Source organism: Gekko japonicus, unplaced genomic scaffold, assembly GCF_001447785.1.
Source record: "Gekko japonicus isolate JY-2015 unplaced genomic scaffold, Gekko_japonicus_V1.1 scaffold1346, whole genome shotgun sequence".
In the NCBI taxonomy this organism is placed as follows: domain Eukaryota; kingdom Metazoa; phylum Chordata; class Lepidosauria; order Squamata; family Gekkonidae; genus Gekko; species Gekko japonicus.
In genome coordinates, this window is record NW_015162521.1 from 275061 (window position 1) to 292743 (window position 17683).

The window sequence follows — 17683 nt, forward strand, 5'->3', positions numbered from 1 at the left end:
GGGGGAATTGAGCGGGGGGGTGGAGGAGACGGGGGAGGAACCAGCGGGATGGGGGGGAACTTACCTCCTCCTGCTGCTTCCTCCTCTGCCTCATGTGCGGAGGTCCCCCCCCCGCGAGTATCGCGGGTCCCGCCCCTTGTGCTTATCTAATTCCCTTTTGAAGCCGTCCATGCTTGTAGCCGCCGCCACCTCCTGTGGCAGTGAATCCCATGTGTGAATCACTCTTTGGGTGAAGAAGGACTTCCCTTTGTTTTTCTCTACTTCGTTATCACGGCTGTTTTCCTTACGAAGTCCGGGCCACAATTCATAGCTGAATTCCTGGGGCTTGGTGGGCCACAGAGGCCCGCCTTCCGCTAGGTACGTGGGGGGTCAGATGCTGCTTGCGACAGAGCGGGCTTCTAATTCAGGTTTTTCCCCCTCGCTGCTTCTCCCCTGCCTTAGACCAGCGAAGGAGACAGTGACGACACCGACTTGCAGATCTTCTGTGTCTCCTGCGGCCACCCCATCAACCCCAAGGTGGCCCTGCGGCACATGGAGCGGTGCTACGCCAAGGTACGCAGACTCCCGTCTCTGCACTCGCATGTCCTTTCTGAGTTCTGTGCTTGAATCGGGGCCCTGGGGTGGTTCTTAGGCAAGGAACGCTTTCTCCTCAGCCTCGGTTGTCCATCAGTAAAACGCAAATTAACTTGTGGGCGTGCCTTGCAACCCAGTGGCAAGCACGGACAAGGTAAAGATAGTCTCAGGCTAAAGGAATAACAGGTAAATCCAGTCTGGGATCAGCATCCCGTGACCGAACGGTTTCCCCCTGTTGGGTGGATGGAGCAATTTGCTAACACGTTTCTGGGCTATCTGAGATGACTGTCATCTTGTGGATTCACTGTATTTCAAGCCTACATTGAAGCAGCCAGTTTAGTGGAGTGGCGAAGTGTGTGGACCCTAATCTGGGAGTTCTGATAAGAGCTGTTCTTGAAAAAGAGCTGTTCCTGTCAGAGCTCTCTTAGCCCCACCTACCTCACAGGGTGTCTGTTGTGGGGAGAGAAGGGAAAGGAGTTTGTAAGCCGCTCTGAGGCTCCTTCGGGTAGTGAAGGGCGGGGTATAAATCCAATCTCTTCTTCTACATTTCAGACAGGAATTTTATCTCTCCTGGCAAGGAAAACTCAATAAAAATGCCAGTGTGCATCCCATAAAAGGGAATCAGAGGCCGTCAGGCTTATAAAGGGGAGTGGAGGGTAAGGTTGGAGGACTGAGGTTGCTCAGCGTGGACATAAGTCACAGTGCCTTTTGCCATTCCGTAGGGTCTGTAAAACGGAACTCTTCCACCGGGCCTTCGTTTAGGGAGCCGCGTCCATCTACCTGAGGCCCTGGCCCCAATATTAATAATATTACTTCAACATTAACGTCAATATTATACCAACTGAATAGCCGGTGCTCTGCCGATACGACCCAGACCATGTTGCCAGCTGACTGTTGGATGGCCGCCATCGCTAGCACCGAATCTGCTTCAAGGTGCTGGTTCTTACCTTTAAAGCCCTATATGCCCGGGGTCCGACATACCTACGGGACCGCCTTCCCCCGTATATACCCCAGAGAGCACTACGGTCTGGGTCTCAAAATCGGTTAACCCTTCCTGGCCAAGCTAGCTATTACCAGGGCTGGAGCCTTCTCGGTGGCGGCCCCTACCTGGTGGAACAAGCTCCTGGAGGAGATCAGGGCCCTGTGGGACCTTTCGCAGTTCCGCAGGGCCTGCAAGACGGAGCTCTTCCGCCAGGCATTTAATTAGGGGCCGCTGCTACTGCAGGCTGCTACTGCAGAGCTCTTGCCCGTGGTTCCAACATCCAGCTGATTACGAGCAGAAACATTGGAGAATATCTGGGCAGTGGAAATTCACTCTGACAGTATACCATCTAGGCTAATCTTAAAGTGCCGCCAGCACTTTGTGTTTATATTGTTTTTACTTGTGTGTTGAAATATTTGTACGATTTTAAGCTGTATTTATGTTTTTATGGAAGCCGCCCTGAGCCTGCTTTGCGGGGAGGGCGGGGTATAAATCTGATAGTAAATAAATAAATAATATTGTTTTAGACCTATTGTATTGCAATTTTATTAATTTAACTGTTTTATCTTGTTATAATATGATGTCAGCCGCCCTGAGCCTGCTTTGGTGGGGGAGGGCGGAATATAAATTAATTAAATAAATAAAGCATCTCTAACCAGAGCTATGTATGTTCTGTAGTAGTAGTAGTAGTAGTAATAATTTTGCACTTTTCTCCCCAGTAGCCACCCAAAACAGCTTAGAATATCATTCTCCTCCATTTCCTTACAGCAACCCTGTGAGGTAGGTTAGGAGGCGCAAATGTGATTTGGCCCAAGGTTACCTGGCAAACTTCCATAGTAGAAGGGGGATTCGAATCTGGGTCTGCCAGAATCCTAGCCAATGTTCCCTCTAAGGTGTGGAGTCTCTTGTAAGCAAAAATTCTACCTTGTGAGCCTCTGGCATTAAAGTTATGAGCGAGCGATTTAGTTACTGCATCAGTGAGTTTGCTTCAGAGCCATTCTTCCTGAGCTAAGACAGAAATCTCTGAGCTGGAGGCTGAAAAACTGTGAGCTAGCTCACACTCACTCAGCTTAGAGGGAACACTGATCCTAGCCCAACACTGTCCACTATGCTGCACAGGCTCTCTGTCTGTACTAAGCTGGGTCCCGTACAAAGGATAAAAAGAAGAGCAGACCTCATCCCAGGCACCTAATGTGACGATGGGGAAGTGGAAGGAAGGAGATATATTAGGCATAAAAGGACTGGATGGGCCATTGGCCTGATCCAACATTGGCCTTCTCTTATGTTCTTATGAGTGGTTTGAATTCTTCTCCTTTGTGTGAAAACATTTATCAATAAGAGTAGCGCAGGAATGCAACATGTTGCTCACTGTAGCTGGGCATGCGCTATAATGTGCACCGTTAACAGTTTGGGAATAGGTTGCCAGAGGATGTTGGGAAATCCAAACAACAAGGGGAAAAGACTAGTGTCACAGGAGTTCCAAATGTACAAATTCCGCTAGTAGAAAACACCATCAAAGATGGCCAATACGATATATTAAACAATTATAAAGTTTTTTCAGAGCTGTTCTCTCAGGAGCAGTTCTTGAGAGAGCTCTCTCAGCCCCCCCTACCTCACAGGGTGTCTGTTGGGGGGAGGGGAAAGGAAAGGAGATCGTAACCCGCTCTGAGACTCCGAGTGAAGGGTGGGGTATAAATCCAATCTACTCTTCTTCTCAACTATTTGTATGCCATTTTTAGGAAGGTCAGAAATGTCTCCCGGGGTTGTGGCAACAGCCCATTCAACGGGGCTTCCGTTTAAGAAAGGGTCAGGCCGTAAACAAACATGTCTGACAATGTTCGAGCAGAGTATGCTGTTCGAAATGAGACTTATTACCGTGGCTCTCCCAAGTCGTGAAAAAATTACGATCTCGATTGTGGCGGGCTTAAGGCTTTAGACTTTGGGCCATGCTATTAATTGTGGGAGGGAAGGACCTAGGGGGTGCGTTCAGACGGGGCATTTGCAACGGTATAGGTGCCGGTTGGAATCGGTGTACTTACCGGCGTTCACACGGCGAACATCTGCCTTCCGTCCCTAACTGTTGCAAAGAGCTTTACACCGTTGTATTCTGCCACTAGGTCCCCAAGTGGTGGTATCCTGAGTGTCACGGTTGTAATCGCTTTACCCCCCGTCTGATCGCTCTCCAACGTTGTAGCGCCACTTCCGTTTGGAAGCCCGAGGCTTCCGATTTTCGCCCGCCTTTTTTTTTTTTAGGTCAGCGATATGCGCTTGGGCGAAGCTTCGCCCCGGGGTTTATTTTTTTAAAAAAGAAAAGGTCCTTAGTTTAAGGTTTTGGAGGACTCCGAGACCTCAGGGAGGCCAGTTTGGTCTTTAAACTTTAAAGGTAAGTCCTTACCTTTAAACTTTAAATGTAAGACGGGGTGTTTTGCGCATGCGTGAAGGTCGCCATTCTGTGGATGGCTGCCTATGCGCATGCGCAAACTGAGTTTAAAAAAAACCCAAAAAACGCCGACGCCCGCTGTGTGTGAACGGGCATGCAGCAATGGGCTCCGCAGACAGGAGGTAAGTGTGATCGTGTTTCAGCCGGCATAAACTGCACCGGTTCCAACCGGTACAGTTTATGCCGGCTGAAACGCCCCATCTGAACGCACCCAGGGAGTGAGGAATAAGGTGACTGAATAAGGCATTTGATTTCTTATGGGGAAAGCTGGATTTAAAAGGATAAAGCTTGTTTAGTTGATGTTACCAGTAATGTGGAAGGCCAGCATGGTGCAGTGGTTACTAGAATCTAGGAGAGCCACGTTTGAATCCCCACTTAGCCGTGGGAACTCACTGGGTGACCTTTGGCCAGTCACATTCTCTTTGGGCTGCCTATCTCACTGGGCTGTGAGGATAAAACGGACAAGAGGAGAACTTTGTAAGTTGCATTGGGTCCCATGGGGGAGAGAAAGCACAGTATAAAATGTGTAAGAGTAAATCGATACATAAAGCTAGTCCCGCTGAGACTTCACGACGTGCATGTTCCTCTTCTCCTCTGCAGTATGAGAGCCAGACATCCTTTGGGTCTATGTACCCGACACGGATCGAAGGGTAAGTCAGTCCTCAACCGTTGTTCCTTCCTGATGTCCCTGATGTTGCACTGATGGTTGTTTGTCTTTTGAAATCTGCTTCTTCTTTTTATCGCACAGCCCTCTGGGGGGAGGGAGAAATGGGACAAGCGGATTATGAAGGAAATGTACTTACAGAGCCATTTGATTCTCTGTTCTCTTCAGATAGCTCAGGGAAGGAGTAAATTCCTATGCATTAATGTGCACTAGAGGGGGAGTATCCAAAAGTGGGTGTCACCTCAACCTATGCTGGATAGCACCAGCTACACTACCACCATTTCCATTATTTAAAAACTTTTTATTTTAGAGGTAGAAAGGGGATGGGGGTGGGGAATAGAGAAAGTAGAATAGAGACAGATGGGTAAATGTTAAAAAATAAGTAAGGGGGGTGCTACATTGCTAGTAGGGGTGGGTTGTGGGCAGGGTTCTTTTTGTAGAAAAGGCCCAGCAGGAACTCATTAGCATAATAGGCCACACCCAACAGCAAAACCCATTAGCATATTAGGCCACACCCCTGAGAGCACAGCTCATTAGCACATTAGGCCACACCCCCATGTTACCAGAAGTGTGGTTATCCAGCCACACCCACCTTTTGCTTGTTAATCTGTTTACCTTGTTTGTTGTCAAAACCCAGGGCCTTTTTTGTCGCAGGAACTCCTTTGCATGTTGGGCCACACACCCCTAATTGTAGCCAATCCTAATGAGTTTCTGCTGTTGGGTGTGGCCTATTATGCTAATGATTTCCTGCTGGGCGTGGCCAACTTGGGAGCCAGCTGGAACTCCGTTCCTCTGCGTTCCTGCCCAAAAATAGCCCTGGTTGTGGGTATGAAGGATTGAGGATGGCTACATCGGTGCCAACAAAAGCATTGCATGGAAAAATTCTGGGTTTGATACTATGCTACCAGATGCATGAGTGAGTATAGCTTCGTCCTATCAAATAAGCTTGATGAACTGAAGTTAACTTGGAGCACTTTCTGCCTCTCTGCCAGCCAACACATGGGAGGGAATTGATTAATCTGGGACCCAGTTTGGTGTAGCGTTTAAGAGCGGTGGACTCTAATCTGGGAGAACTGGGTTTGATTCCCCACTCCTCCACATTCACCCGGCTGGGTGACCTTGGGTCAGTTACAGTTCTCTCAGAGCTCTCTCAGCCGCACCTACCTCACAAGGTGTCTGTCGTGGGGAGGGGCAGGGAAAGGAGATTGTAAGCCACTCTGAGACTCCTTCAGGTAGTGAATAGTGGGATATAAAAACCAACTCCTCCTCCTCCTCCCCCCCCCACCCCAGCACAGTACCTGTGCATGCCATGGTATCCACCTAGGGTTGCCAAGTCAAAAAAACTCACCAGCGGGGGAGCCTCACCGGGCTCCGGGAGCTGTCCTGGGATGCGTGTGCGCGTGCTGCCAGCGCATCACCGGAAGTGACGCGCAACGTCGACCACATTGGGGGCGTGGCCCGGATCGTCGGAGGAAAAACCATAGAGTTTTCCCTCCGACGATCCAGGCCACGCCCCCAACGTGGTGAACATGGTTGCGTCACCTCTGGTGACGCAGCCATGCTGCGCTTCGAGGGGCGGAGTTCCCCCCTGGGCCCGATTCCATGGCGGCAGAAATCGGGCCTCCAAAGTGGGGGTTTATCCGCCCCCCGCCCCCACTTGGCAGCCCTATATCCACCAAGTACTTTTAGAAAGTGGGTGGGGCCTTTGACCAGCAAGGGTTGTGACTGGCCATTGAAGATTTGATCAGCGGTGTGGATTTTAAAAAAAAATGTTGCTTTGGCAGCAGCCACCAACACAGCATGAGGATCTTCAGTGTGTGACTGAAGTCAAACTGTAGCAGCCATTTTGGGGTTGGCTTCGCTTCCTGTGGCAGCCATTTTGTGGCCACGCCCACCACACTCTCTCAGAATTCCGGAGGTGCCCACAGCCTCAAAAGGGTGGGGACCCCTGAACTGATGGAGGATCTGTCATCTCCCCTCTGTATCACTGTGGCAGCTGAGGTTCTAGTCTCACAAAAGGGGGTACATGTGTGGGGGCCGTATCGTCTCTCGACGGAATATCAATTGTCCTTTCTTTCTTAACCTGTGTGGTGGTGATGTGTGTCTTTCAGGGCAACTCGTCTTTTTTGTGACGTCTACAACCCGCAAAGCAAGACCTACTGCAAACGCTTGCAGGTCCTGTGCCCGGAGCACTCCCGTGATCCCAAGGTAGGGGAAGGGTTATTCCTTTGGGTCTGGCCACTTCTTCTGCCCCCTCCCCCAACAGTTTTGAACCAGCTAGGTCTCCATGTAAGTACGTCAAGGGGGAATGAGCATCGGTTGGAATAGCCCACAGCTTTTGTGAGCTTTGCCCAAGACACCATGTGTGCCCGTGATTCTGTAGGAGCAGGGAAAATGTGCCGGACGTGATTTTGGTCGCAGATTGAAATCACCTTGGTGGTGGACATAAGAACATAAGAGATGCCAATGTTGGATCAGGCCAAAGGCCCATCTAGTCCAACACTCTGTATCACACAGTGGCCAGAAATACCAGGTGCCATCAGGAGGTCCACCAGTGAGGCCAGGACATTAGAAGCCCTCCCACTGTTGACCCCCCCCCCCAAGCACCAAGATGACAGAGCATCACTTGCCCCAGAGTCCCTATCTATACCTTGTGGCTCATAGCCACTGATGAACCTCTGCTCCAGATGCTTACCTAATATGGAAAATGACGTCTGGTCACAGCTGACCTCTGGCGACCCCTGGTGGGCTTTTCCAGGCAAGAGACGTTCAGAGGTGGTTTGCCATTGCCTGCCTCCGTGTCACGAGCTGTGTTCCCTCTAAGATGAGTTAGTGTGAGCGAGCTCACAGTTTTTTAGCCTCCGGCTCACACATTTTTGTCTCAGCTTAGGAAGGACGGCTCCACAGCAAACTTATTTAGGCAGTAGCCAAATTGCTCACTCACCACTTTGATGCCAGTAGTTCACAAAGTAGAATTTTTTGCTCCCAGGACTCCACAGCTTAGAGGGAGTGTTGGTCACGAGCCTCATGTTCCTCGGCCGTCTTCCATCCAAGTACAAACCAAGGTCGACTCTGCTTAGCTTCTGAGATCTGACGAGATCGGGCTAGCCCAGACCATCCAGGGCAGGGCGTAACATCCCTAGAATCTTGGGGTTTTTTTCATTTAAAAAGTGGGATGGATTCAAGTACCCTCCAGGGGAAGGACCACTTAATCTAGAAGGGAGTTTCAGAGGTTTAGCTATGTTGGTCTGCAGGCCAAGAGCTAAACACGAGTCCGGTAGCACCTTAAAGATCAGCAGCATTTTGGGGTATAAGCTCTCGAGTGCCAAAGTTTATCAGATGAAGGGAGCTTTAAACTCGAAAGCTCACACCCCCCAAAATCTCATTGGACCCTAAAGTGCTACTGGACTAGTCTAACCCTCGTGCTGATCAACACAGCTACCCTCCGAAACTGTCCTCTAGCTCTTAATTTGGAAGAATGCTTCTGAGACAGGAAGAAGGCGTCAAGCTTGAGCCAAAAGGGAAGGTGAGGTATGCATATTCTAAGTATATGAATAAATAAACTTTGCTCAGTGGCGTAAGGACATAAGAGAAGCCAATGTTGGATCAGGCCAATGGCCCATCCAGTCCAATGCTCTGTCACACAGGGGCCAAAAATACCAGGTGCCATCAGGAGGTCCAGCAGTGGGGCCAGGGCACTAAAAGCCCTCCCACTCTTACCCCTCCCCAAGCACCAATCATGCAGTGCATCACTTGCCCCAGACCGAGAGTTCCTATCTATATCTTGTGGCTCATAGCCACTGATGGACCTCTGCTCAATATGTTTATCCAATTCCCTCTTGAATCCGTCCCTGCCTGTAGTCGTCACCACCTCATGATGGGATACGGGCAGGCTCCACCCCACTGTCTAACCCTTATGGCTACCATGTGAAGTGTGATTTTTTTTGGGGGGGTATTTTTGTGTACCCATGCCTGTAAGACATGGCAACTTCTAGAGACCCCTAGTGGGGCATGGAAGGCATTCAGAGAAGTGGTTGCTTCTGCCACCCAGCCCTGGTATTCTCTGGAGGTCTCCCATCCAGGTACTGGCCAGGATTGCCCCTGCTTAGCTTCTGAGATCTGGCAAGATCGGGCTTGCCTGGGCTACCCACACCAGGGCTGAGTGTGATTTTTTTTTAGGAGTGGCTGCTGATATCTCAGAAGCCAGTGAGGTATATAAATAAGATTGCCAACAACTGGGGAAAGGGCTTCAGTTGCATAGCTCTTTACCCCTTCCCATGAGTAGTTAAATCCAGGGGTCATTTCCTGCGGGAGCGCACAGGAGCGGAGCTCCGGCAGTAAAGAGCCCAGGGGGCGGGCACATGCAATAAGCCCCACTCCCTGCTCCCAGCAGCCCTCAGTCAGAGCAAGAAGCAGCCAGGTACGTTGCAGAGCCCTCCCCTGCCCCCCCCCCGGCCCAAAACAGTCCAGTGGCATCTTTAAGACCAAGTTTTATTCAGGTACAAGCTCTCTCTCCTCTGCCAGGACAGATCTGCACGTTCCTCCCCCCCAGTAGCTAGCAATCCAAAACAGTCCAGTGGAGCCTGAGCAGTGGGTGTTGCCTTCTGACTCACTTCCAGTGATGTCAGGGGGTGTGGCATATGCAAATAAGTTATGCTAATGAGGTATGCTAATGAGCTCCTACACCTCTTTTTCTACAAAATGACCCCTGGTTAAATCTCAAATACATGATGCAAACTAGGCAGTATTACAGAACTTCAGTTTAATGAATTTATGCAGGCTGCAGAATTCTGCCTTTCGTGGACAGATTTTGGAGTATCTCGGCACAGAATTAGTCTGACTACATGCAGCCAAAGATTTACCTCGTTCACTCCTCCTCATTGTGATTTTTCTCCAGGTGTCCGCAGATGAGGTGTGCGGCTGTCCACTCGTAAAAGACGTGTTTGAGCTCACCGGGGACTTCTGTCGGGTGCCCAAGCGGAAATGCAATCGACACTACTGCTGGGAGAAACTGCGCCGGGCCGAGGTGGACTTGGAGCGAGTGCGCGTGGTACGGATCAGGAGCTGCTGGAGTCTGGGAATTTGGGAGGGGCGAGTTAACAATCAGCCTTATTAGATTGTATAGAATTGGTTGGTCAGTTGCAGAAAATTTGCAGAGGTGAAGTTCTTCTGCTGCAGGAGATGGTGTTTTGTGTGCATTTGGGAGGATGTGTGTGTCCTCGATTATGTGATTTTTAAAAAAATTATATCCTTTTCTCTCCAGTGGGGACCCAAAGCAGCTTACACTGTTCTTGTCTCCTCTGTTTTCTCCCCACCCTGTGAGGTGGGTTAGGCTGAAAAATGTGTAACTGGCCCAAGGTCACCCAGCAAGCTTCCATGGCAGAGCAGGGATTCGAACCTGGGTTTCCCCGATCCTAATCCGACACTTTAACCACTACACCATGCTGGCTGGACTGCCTCTCACTTCTGTGCTAAAGAAGCTGCTGGCTTGAGGGGAGATGCACACCAAAATAGCGACTTAAGCAATCGTTCGGCAGGCTCCTCGCACAGATTTGGAAAAAGCACTGCAACCTGAAATATCATGAAATCGGAGCTCGCTTGGTGGAGCAGAAGAATTGATACAATCACGCATAATGACGATAATGTCAGCCATTTAAGTGCGGTATCTAGAATGCTCACAATAAGATGTAGAGGTTCCAAAGGCCCACACAGAGCGTGTATCTCCCAATAGGGGAGGCTAGAAGCCACAGAGGCTAGAGTCTAAGAGGAAAGCAGCGGCTTGTAGCTAACTTTCCTAGCACAGATCCACATCCTCGGGCGGGGATTCTAGAATGCTGGGCAGCCAATACTCCAAAAGGGTGAGACCCAGAGGGGAAAGTTCTGTAAAGCTGAGCATTGCTAAGTATTGTACTCGGGGTATGCGGCAAAAGCAGGCTATGAGTACAGCTTGGGGAAGAGTTCTGGCTTCAGTTATAGGGTCAGAGTAAAAAAAACCCCAAACATACAAAAGTATCTTATGTCTCTAAGCTTGGTGGAAAGATGAGGGGGGCAGAGCAGACAGGCATGCTTCCTGAAGGTGAGCACGAGGTAGTTCCCGACTCTGTAAGGGAAGAGAAGTCTGTGGGCAGAGAAGGGAGCGATTGGAGGCAGCCGGGATTACTTCATTTGAGCGAGATGTAGAGCTTCCTAGTGGAAAATGATAACGTGGAACTAGCAGAGAAGAAGAGGAGATTGGATTTATACCCTGCCCTTCACTCGGAGTCTCAGAGCGGCTTACAATCTCCTTTCCCTTCCCCTCCCCACCACAGACACCCTGTGAGGCAGGTGGGGCTGAGAGAGCTCTGACAGAAACTGCTCTTTTTCAAGGACAGCTCTTATCAGAACTACGGCTTGCCCAAGGCCATCCAGCCAGGTGCAAGTGGAGGAGTGGGGAATCAAACTCAGTTCTCCCAGATTAGAGTCCGCGCACTTAACCACTACACCAAACAGTCCACTCCTGCTCCTCTCCCCTCTGCTGTGGAGGAGGTGGAGGAGGAAGAAGAGGAGGAGGAGATTGGATTTATACCCCTCCCCTCACTACCCAAAGGAGTCTCAGAGTGGCTTACAATCCCTCCCCCTCCCCACAACAGACACCCTGTGAGGTACGCGGGGGTGAGGGAGCTCTCTCAAGAACTGCCCTTGAGAGAACAGCTCTGAAAGAACTTGTGACTGACCCGGTTCTCCCAGATTAGAGTCCGCGCCCTTTAACCACTACGCCAAGCTGATCAACCTTTACTGGTCATCCCTGGCCCAAAGGATGTCCGCTTAGCCTCAACCAGGGCCAGGGCTTCTTCTATCCTGGATCCTGCCTGGTGGAACAGGCTCCCACTTGAGATCAGGGGCCTTTGCAGGACCTATTACAGTTCCGCAAAACGTATAAAACGGAGCTGCTCTGCCAGGCTTTCAGTTGAGGTGGCCGACACCCAGTTGGTCGGCCTCCCTGCATAGAAGTTGCCAGGGCTCTTTTTGTAGAAAAAGCCCAGCAGGAACTCATTAGCATAATAGGCCACACCCAACAGCAGGAACTCATCAGCATATTAGGCCACCCCCCCCGACAGTGCAGCTCATTAGCACATTAGGCCGCACCCCCATGTTACCAGAAGTGTGGTCATCCAGCCACACCCACCTTTTGCTTCTTATTCTGTTTACCTTGTTTGTTGTCAAAACCCAGGGCCTTTTTTTTGTAGCAGGAATTTCTTTGCATGTTAGGCCACACACCCCTAATGTAGCCAATCCTAATGCGTTCCTGCTGTTGGGTGTGGCCTGTTATGCTAATGAGTTTCTGCTGTTGGGTGTGGCCAACTTGGGAGCCAGCCGGAACTCCGTTCCTGTGCGTTCCTGCCCAAAAATAGCCCTGGAAGTCGCCCTGACTACTTGCCCTATGCGGAGCCTGGGTATTATGTGAGCAATATCGGTGTGACTCCAGTTACCATCAGTCCGGCTTATAGGTGGTCTGAACTGTTCTGTTTAATTTGCCATTTTTTAATGGTTTGGTGTTTTTACCTGTTTTAAGAATTAATTATATTACTGGTTTTAATTGTTCTCGCACTTTGTCGTTACCTGCCCTGAGCCGGTTTAGGGAAGGGTGGGATATAAATTTAACTAATAACATAAAATTAAAATGTAGTTGTTTTGAGGGCAGGAACACAAAGGCAGCCGAATTCCCTTGTGCTGCGTACTGTCCGTATTAATGGTTTAGGAGCCCAGTGCCAGGTGGGTCCGGATCGATGCTCCCTCTAAGCGGCGGAGTCTTGTGAGCAAAAATTCTACTTTGTGAGCCACCGGCATTAAAGTTGTGAGCGAGCTACTGCATAAATTAGTTTGCTCTGGAGCCCTCCTTCCTGAGCGAAGACAAAAATGTGTGAGCCGGAGGCTAAAAAACTGTGAGCGAGCTCACCCTAACTCAGCTCAGAGGGAACACTGGTCTGGCCCTCTCTGCCACTGCTGTCGCCCTCAGCTAATTGCAGTGAACTTGGGCATCGTCTTGTACAATCCTGCTCCTTCTCTTTGGGCGCGAGGTCTTGGAGATGGCCTGAACTTTCCAGACCCGGCACGACTGGCCGGTGAGAAGCCAGTCTCGGCCTCCCGAAGCAGAGGGCAAAAGTCAGCGGCCCCCGAAAGGGAACACGTGACAGCAGCCGTAGAGTGACCGCTCCCTTGCTTCTTTTGGCAGTGGTACAAGCTGGACGAGCTGTTTGAGCAGGAGAGGAACGTGCGGATGGCCATGACCAACCGGGCGGGGCTGCTGGCCCTCATGCTGCACCAGACGATCCAGCACGACCCGCTGACGACAGATCTGCGCACCAGCACCGACCGCTGAGCCAGTGAGTCCAGGGTCCCGGCTCTGATTGCGGCCCTGGAGGGAGAAAGCGGGTTCACGTAGACCGGTCTGCGGCCTCTTCAGGCCTTTTGTCGTTCTCACTTCTAAGGACCCTCAAAGGCTTGGGGAAGGAGAGGCGAGCTGCCGATACAAAGTGGAAGATGGCTCCACAGTCCTCTGTATTGCCACCGAAGGGACTTGGTGGTATCTCAGTTCCTGTCTGGAGACTCCCCTGACCTGCCTACACCATCCCTACACTTGCTGGCCGGCCGGGGAAATCCTACCCTCTGACAACCGGAAGTGCCCCCTCCCCCCGCCATTTCAAGGGCAGTTTCCCTCATCCCCACTTCTAATGTGGGGACGGGACGAAACCGATCACTGAAATGGTTTGCAGCCGCTTTAGGCTGTTAGTCCAAACTTGCTGCAAGCCTTCTCAGCGATCGGGGAAGGTATTTACCTTCCCTGATGGCTTGCAGCCATTTCAGGGCCAGTTTCACCCCTCCCCGCTTCTAATGGGTGGGGGACTGATTGCTGAAAAGGCTTGTGCCAGTTGCAAGCCTTTTCAGTGATCAGTTTTGCTCCCCCTGCCCATTAGAAGCAGAGTGTGGAATGAAACTGGCCATGAAATGGTTGGCAGCCATTTGAGTGTTCCCTTTCGCTTAAAGGGACCACTCAAATGGTTGCATTGGGGGCCAGAATGTCCATTTTCTGGCCACTTCCGGTTTTACCAACACATAATTGGGGGCGGGACGTCCCCACGCACCCCCAGAACGCGGGGCAGGCATTTGTAACTTCTCAGCACTGTGGCCACAAGGAGGGCAAAAATTAGACTAGGGGAGGCTCTTTCCCCCCAAACAGTGTCCCGGGTCTGGTCAAGAAATGAATGAGCTCATCTGGATGGTGGCAGTAGTGCACTTTCTTGTGAAAAAACTTCTGCTACAGTTTCCAGCGCCATTAAAGGGAAAGCCCTATGCAGATGTCTTCACCACTGGTCCCGAGGAGGGAGCGTTCACAAGTTCACACTGCGCAGATGACTTGGCGACTGCACAGAGGCGGGGGTGGTGCATTTGTGCCCACTCTCCTTCCCTGCACAGTCAGTTAGTGCGGGGACAAGTTATGGGGAGGGGCTGTGACTCAGTGGAAGAGCCTCTGCTTGGCACGCAGAAGGTCCCAGGTTCAATCCCCCGCTTCTCCGGTTAAAAGGACCAAGCCGGGGTGTCAAACATGCGGCCTGGGGCCCGGATCAGGCCCCCAGAGGACTTCTATCAGGCCCGCACTGGAACTGGCTGTCTTCTGCTGCTTCTTCCAGTTCTGCTGCTGCTGCATCATCGTAGGTTTGCAGCTTACAGATACGCGCCTGAACAGCCTACTCAAGATTGCAACAGCACAGATATTTTGATGCAGTAATTCAGAGCAAGAGGTGTCAGTTATCAGACACTGTTAAATAAAATATTGCAAGAGTGCTAATGTTTTAAGCATGTTTTTAAGTTAAAAACCCCTGTTGTGCTTGTGTCCTTTATAAAGTTTATATCTCCGCTACCTGGCATTACATGTTATGACACACATGGCCCAGGAGCCCAACAAAGTCTCATTTATGTCAGAGCCGGCCTTCATAACAAATGAGTTCGACACCCCTGGACCAGGCAGTAGGTGATGTGAAAGACCTCTGCCCGAGACCCCAGAGAGTCACGGCCAGTCTGAGTCGATATTACTGACTTGGATGGACCGGAGTTCTGATTAAGTACAAGGCGGCTCGATGCGTTCGTATGTCTGTACAGAGTCACGGAGTCATGTCTTCCCTGCCCTAATTCCCATCTCCTTTTGCTTGCAGGTCGTCTCCGGACTGCTGGCGATTCCTTTGCAATTCAGTGCCAAGTCAACCGGAACTTTTTACAAATGGTTTTTTTTCTTAATGCCTCTCCCCCATTGAAGTAGTAAGCACCGGTGCGGGTTTTTGGCTCTGAGCCGCTACCTCTTGCTCCAGTAGAACCTCGCTGCCTCGGCTCTCACTCCCATGCCAGTGTCCGTCAGCCTTGCCTGTGTATAATTCTTTTTTTGATATATATCTATCTATGTCCCTGTGCTCAAAGGTGGAGACCTGGCGAGAAGGGTTGGGAGCAGGGAAATGGCGGTTTTCCTCCTCTCCCCCTTCCCTCTATTCCTGCCCCCCCAATAAAGAGAAAAGGAAGAAAAAGGAAAGTATTCTGACTTTTTTTTTTTTAAAGAAGAAGAGATTGGATCTATACCCCACAGTTCACTACCCAAAGAAGTCTCAGAGCGGCTTACAATCTCCTTCCCTTCCCCTCCCCACAACAGACACCCTGTGAGGTAAAAGAAGAAGAAGAGATTGGGTTTATACCCCGCCCTTCACTACCCAAAGGAGTCTCAGAGCGGCTTACAAACTCCTTTCCCTCCCCCTCCCCACAACAGACACCCTGTGAGGTAAAAGAAGAAGAAGAAGAGATTGGATTTATACCCCACCCTTCACTACCCAAAGGAGTCTCAGAGCGGCTTACAAACTCCTTTCCCTCCCCCTCCCCACAACAGACACCCTGTGAGGTAAAAGAAGAAGAAGAGATTGGATTTATACCCCGCCCTTCACTACCGAAAGGTGTCTCAGAGCGGCTTACAATCTCCTTCCCTTCCCCTCCCCACAACAGACACCCTGTGAGGTAGGTGGGGCTAAGAGAGCTCTGACAGAAACTGCTCTTTTTCAAGGACAACTGTGCTAGAACTACAGCTAGAACTACATCAGTTGCAAGCGGAGGAGTGGGGCATCAAACCCGGTTCTCCCAGATTAGAGTCCGCGCACTTCACCACGACACCAAACTGCTTCACTAAGCAGAAATTCATCTAGATTTGTGATGCGATACCGCAGCAAAGGTATCGCACAAAGCAGCAAATGGCAGCTGCTGCCTGCTAACAGAGCTGGAAAACGGGACACAGGGGCTGTCCAGACAGAACAAGAGAAATGGTTCTCTGGAAAGATATTGTCTCATTCTATGCTGCTTTCTGGAAAAAAGAGGCTAATTAAAAAACAACACTCCCCGTGGTCTACACGTATCGAGGAAGGCTGATGTCTCTCAAGCGTGAATGATCATTTTGTCTGCTAGATTCAAGTCCAGTACCACCTTAGGGATCAACTAGATTCTGGGGGGGGTATAAGGTTTTGAGAGTTAGAGCTCCCTATCGTAACTCAGTGTACACCAGCCAGCCCTTGAGACTGACCCGGAAGCTCCAGCTGGTCCAGAATGCGGCGGCACGAGTCCTGACAGGAACGCCATGGACAGCACATACACAGCCGGTGCTGCGCCAGCTACACTGGCTCCCAGTGGAATACCAAGTCAGGTTCAAGGTTCTGGTGTTGACCTTCAGGGCCTTGAGTGGTCTGGGACCTGCATATCTTTGAGACCGCCACCTCTGGTATGTCCCTGGAAGAGCATTACACTCTGCTGAGAACAGTCTACTGGTGATCCAGTCTACTGGTGAACTGGCAGAGACTGATCAAACGAGAGATCTTGGAGTTGTAGTAGATAACTCACTGAAAATGTCGAGACAGTGTGTGACTGCAATAAAGAAGGCCAATGCTATGCTGGGGATTATTAGGAAGGGTATTGAAAACAGATCAGCCAATATCATAATGCCCCTATATAAATCAATGGTGCGACCTCATTTGGAATACTGTGTGCAGTTCTGGTCACCACACCTTAAAAAGGAAAAAGTGCAGAAAAGGGCGACTCGAATGATAAAAGGGTTGGAACACTTTCCCTATGAGGAAAGGTTAAGGCGCTTAGGGCTCTTTAGCTTGGAGAAATGACGACTGATGAGTGACATGATTGAGGTTTATAAGATTATGCATGGGAAAGAGCAGGTAGAGAAAGAGGTACTTTTCTTCCTTTCTCACAATGTAAGAACTCGTGGGCACTCCATGAAATTGCTGAGCGGTCGGGTTAGAACGGATAAAAGGAAGTACTTCTTCACCCAAAGAGTGATTAACACATGGAATTCACTACCACAGGAAGTGGTGGCGGCTACAAGCATGGACGGCTTCAAAAGGGAATTAGATAAGCATATGGAGCAGAGGTCTATCAGTGGCTATTAACCACAAGGTATAGATAGGGACTCTGGGGCAAGTGATGCTCTGTCTTCTTGGTGCTTGGGGGGGTCAACAGTGGGAGGGCTTCTAACGTCCTGGCCCCACTGGTGGACCTCCTGATGGCACTGGTTATTTCTGGCCACTGTGTGACAGAGTGTTGGACTAGATGGGCCTTTGGCCTGATCCAACATTGGCTGTCATAGAAGAAGAGATTGGATTTATACCCCGCCCTTCACTTGGAGTCTCAGAGCGGCTTACAAACTCCTTCCCCTTCCCACAACAGACATCCTGTGAGGCGGGTGGGGCTGAGAGAGCTCTTTCCAGAACTGTCCTTGAGAGAACAACTCTGACAGAACTATGGCTTGCCCAAGGTCATCCAGCAGCTGCGAGTGGAGGAATGGGGATGCGTCTCCGCTGCCCCTCCCTGTCACCACATTGAATAATCACGATGTGTTTCCCAAGACCAGACTTAACATTTAAAATATGTTTAATTAATTATATTACACATTTGGTTCTGAGCGTTTCATGCTGAGCAAGGGAAGAAAGGAGAAAAGCAGTCCCCTTTCCCT

General features: G+C 50.4%; 1 protein-coding gene across 4 annotated transcripts in view; it reads left to right on the forward strand.

Annotated features, from left to right (window-relative positions):
• Positions 1-15197, forward strand: part of CXXC1 (CXXC finger protein 1) — a 63713-nt gene extending 48516 nt beyond the window's left edge. For all 4 annotated transcript variants that reach the window (XM_015406224.1, XM_015406226.1, XM_015406225.1 and 1 more), the window contains 6 exons: positions 442-552; positions 4596-4645; positions 6771-6867; positions 9557-9709; positions 12872-13022; positions 14850-15197. In XM_015406224.1, coding sequence (XP_015261710.1) covers positions 442-552; positions 4596-4645; positions 6771-6867; positions 9557-9709; positions 12872-13018 — 558 coding nt within the window. In that variant the 3' untranslated portion in view covers positions 13019-13022; positions 14850-15197. The remainder of the gene's footprint in view (positions 1-441; positions 553-4595; positions 4646-6770; positions 6868-9556; positions 9710-12871; positions 13023-14849) is intronic.
• Positions 15198-17683: the final 2486 nt, after the last annotated feature.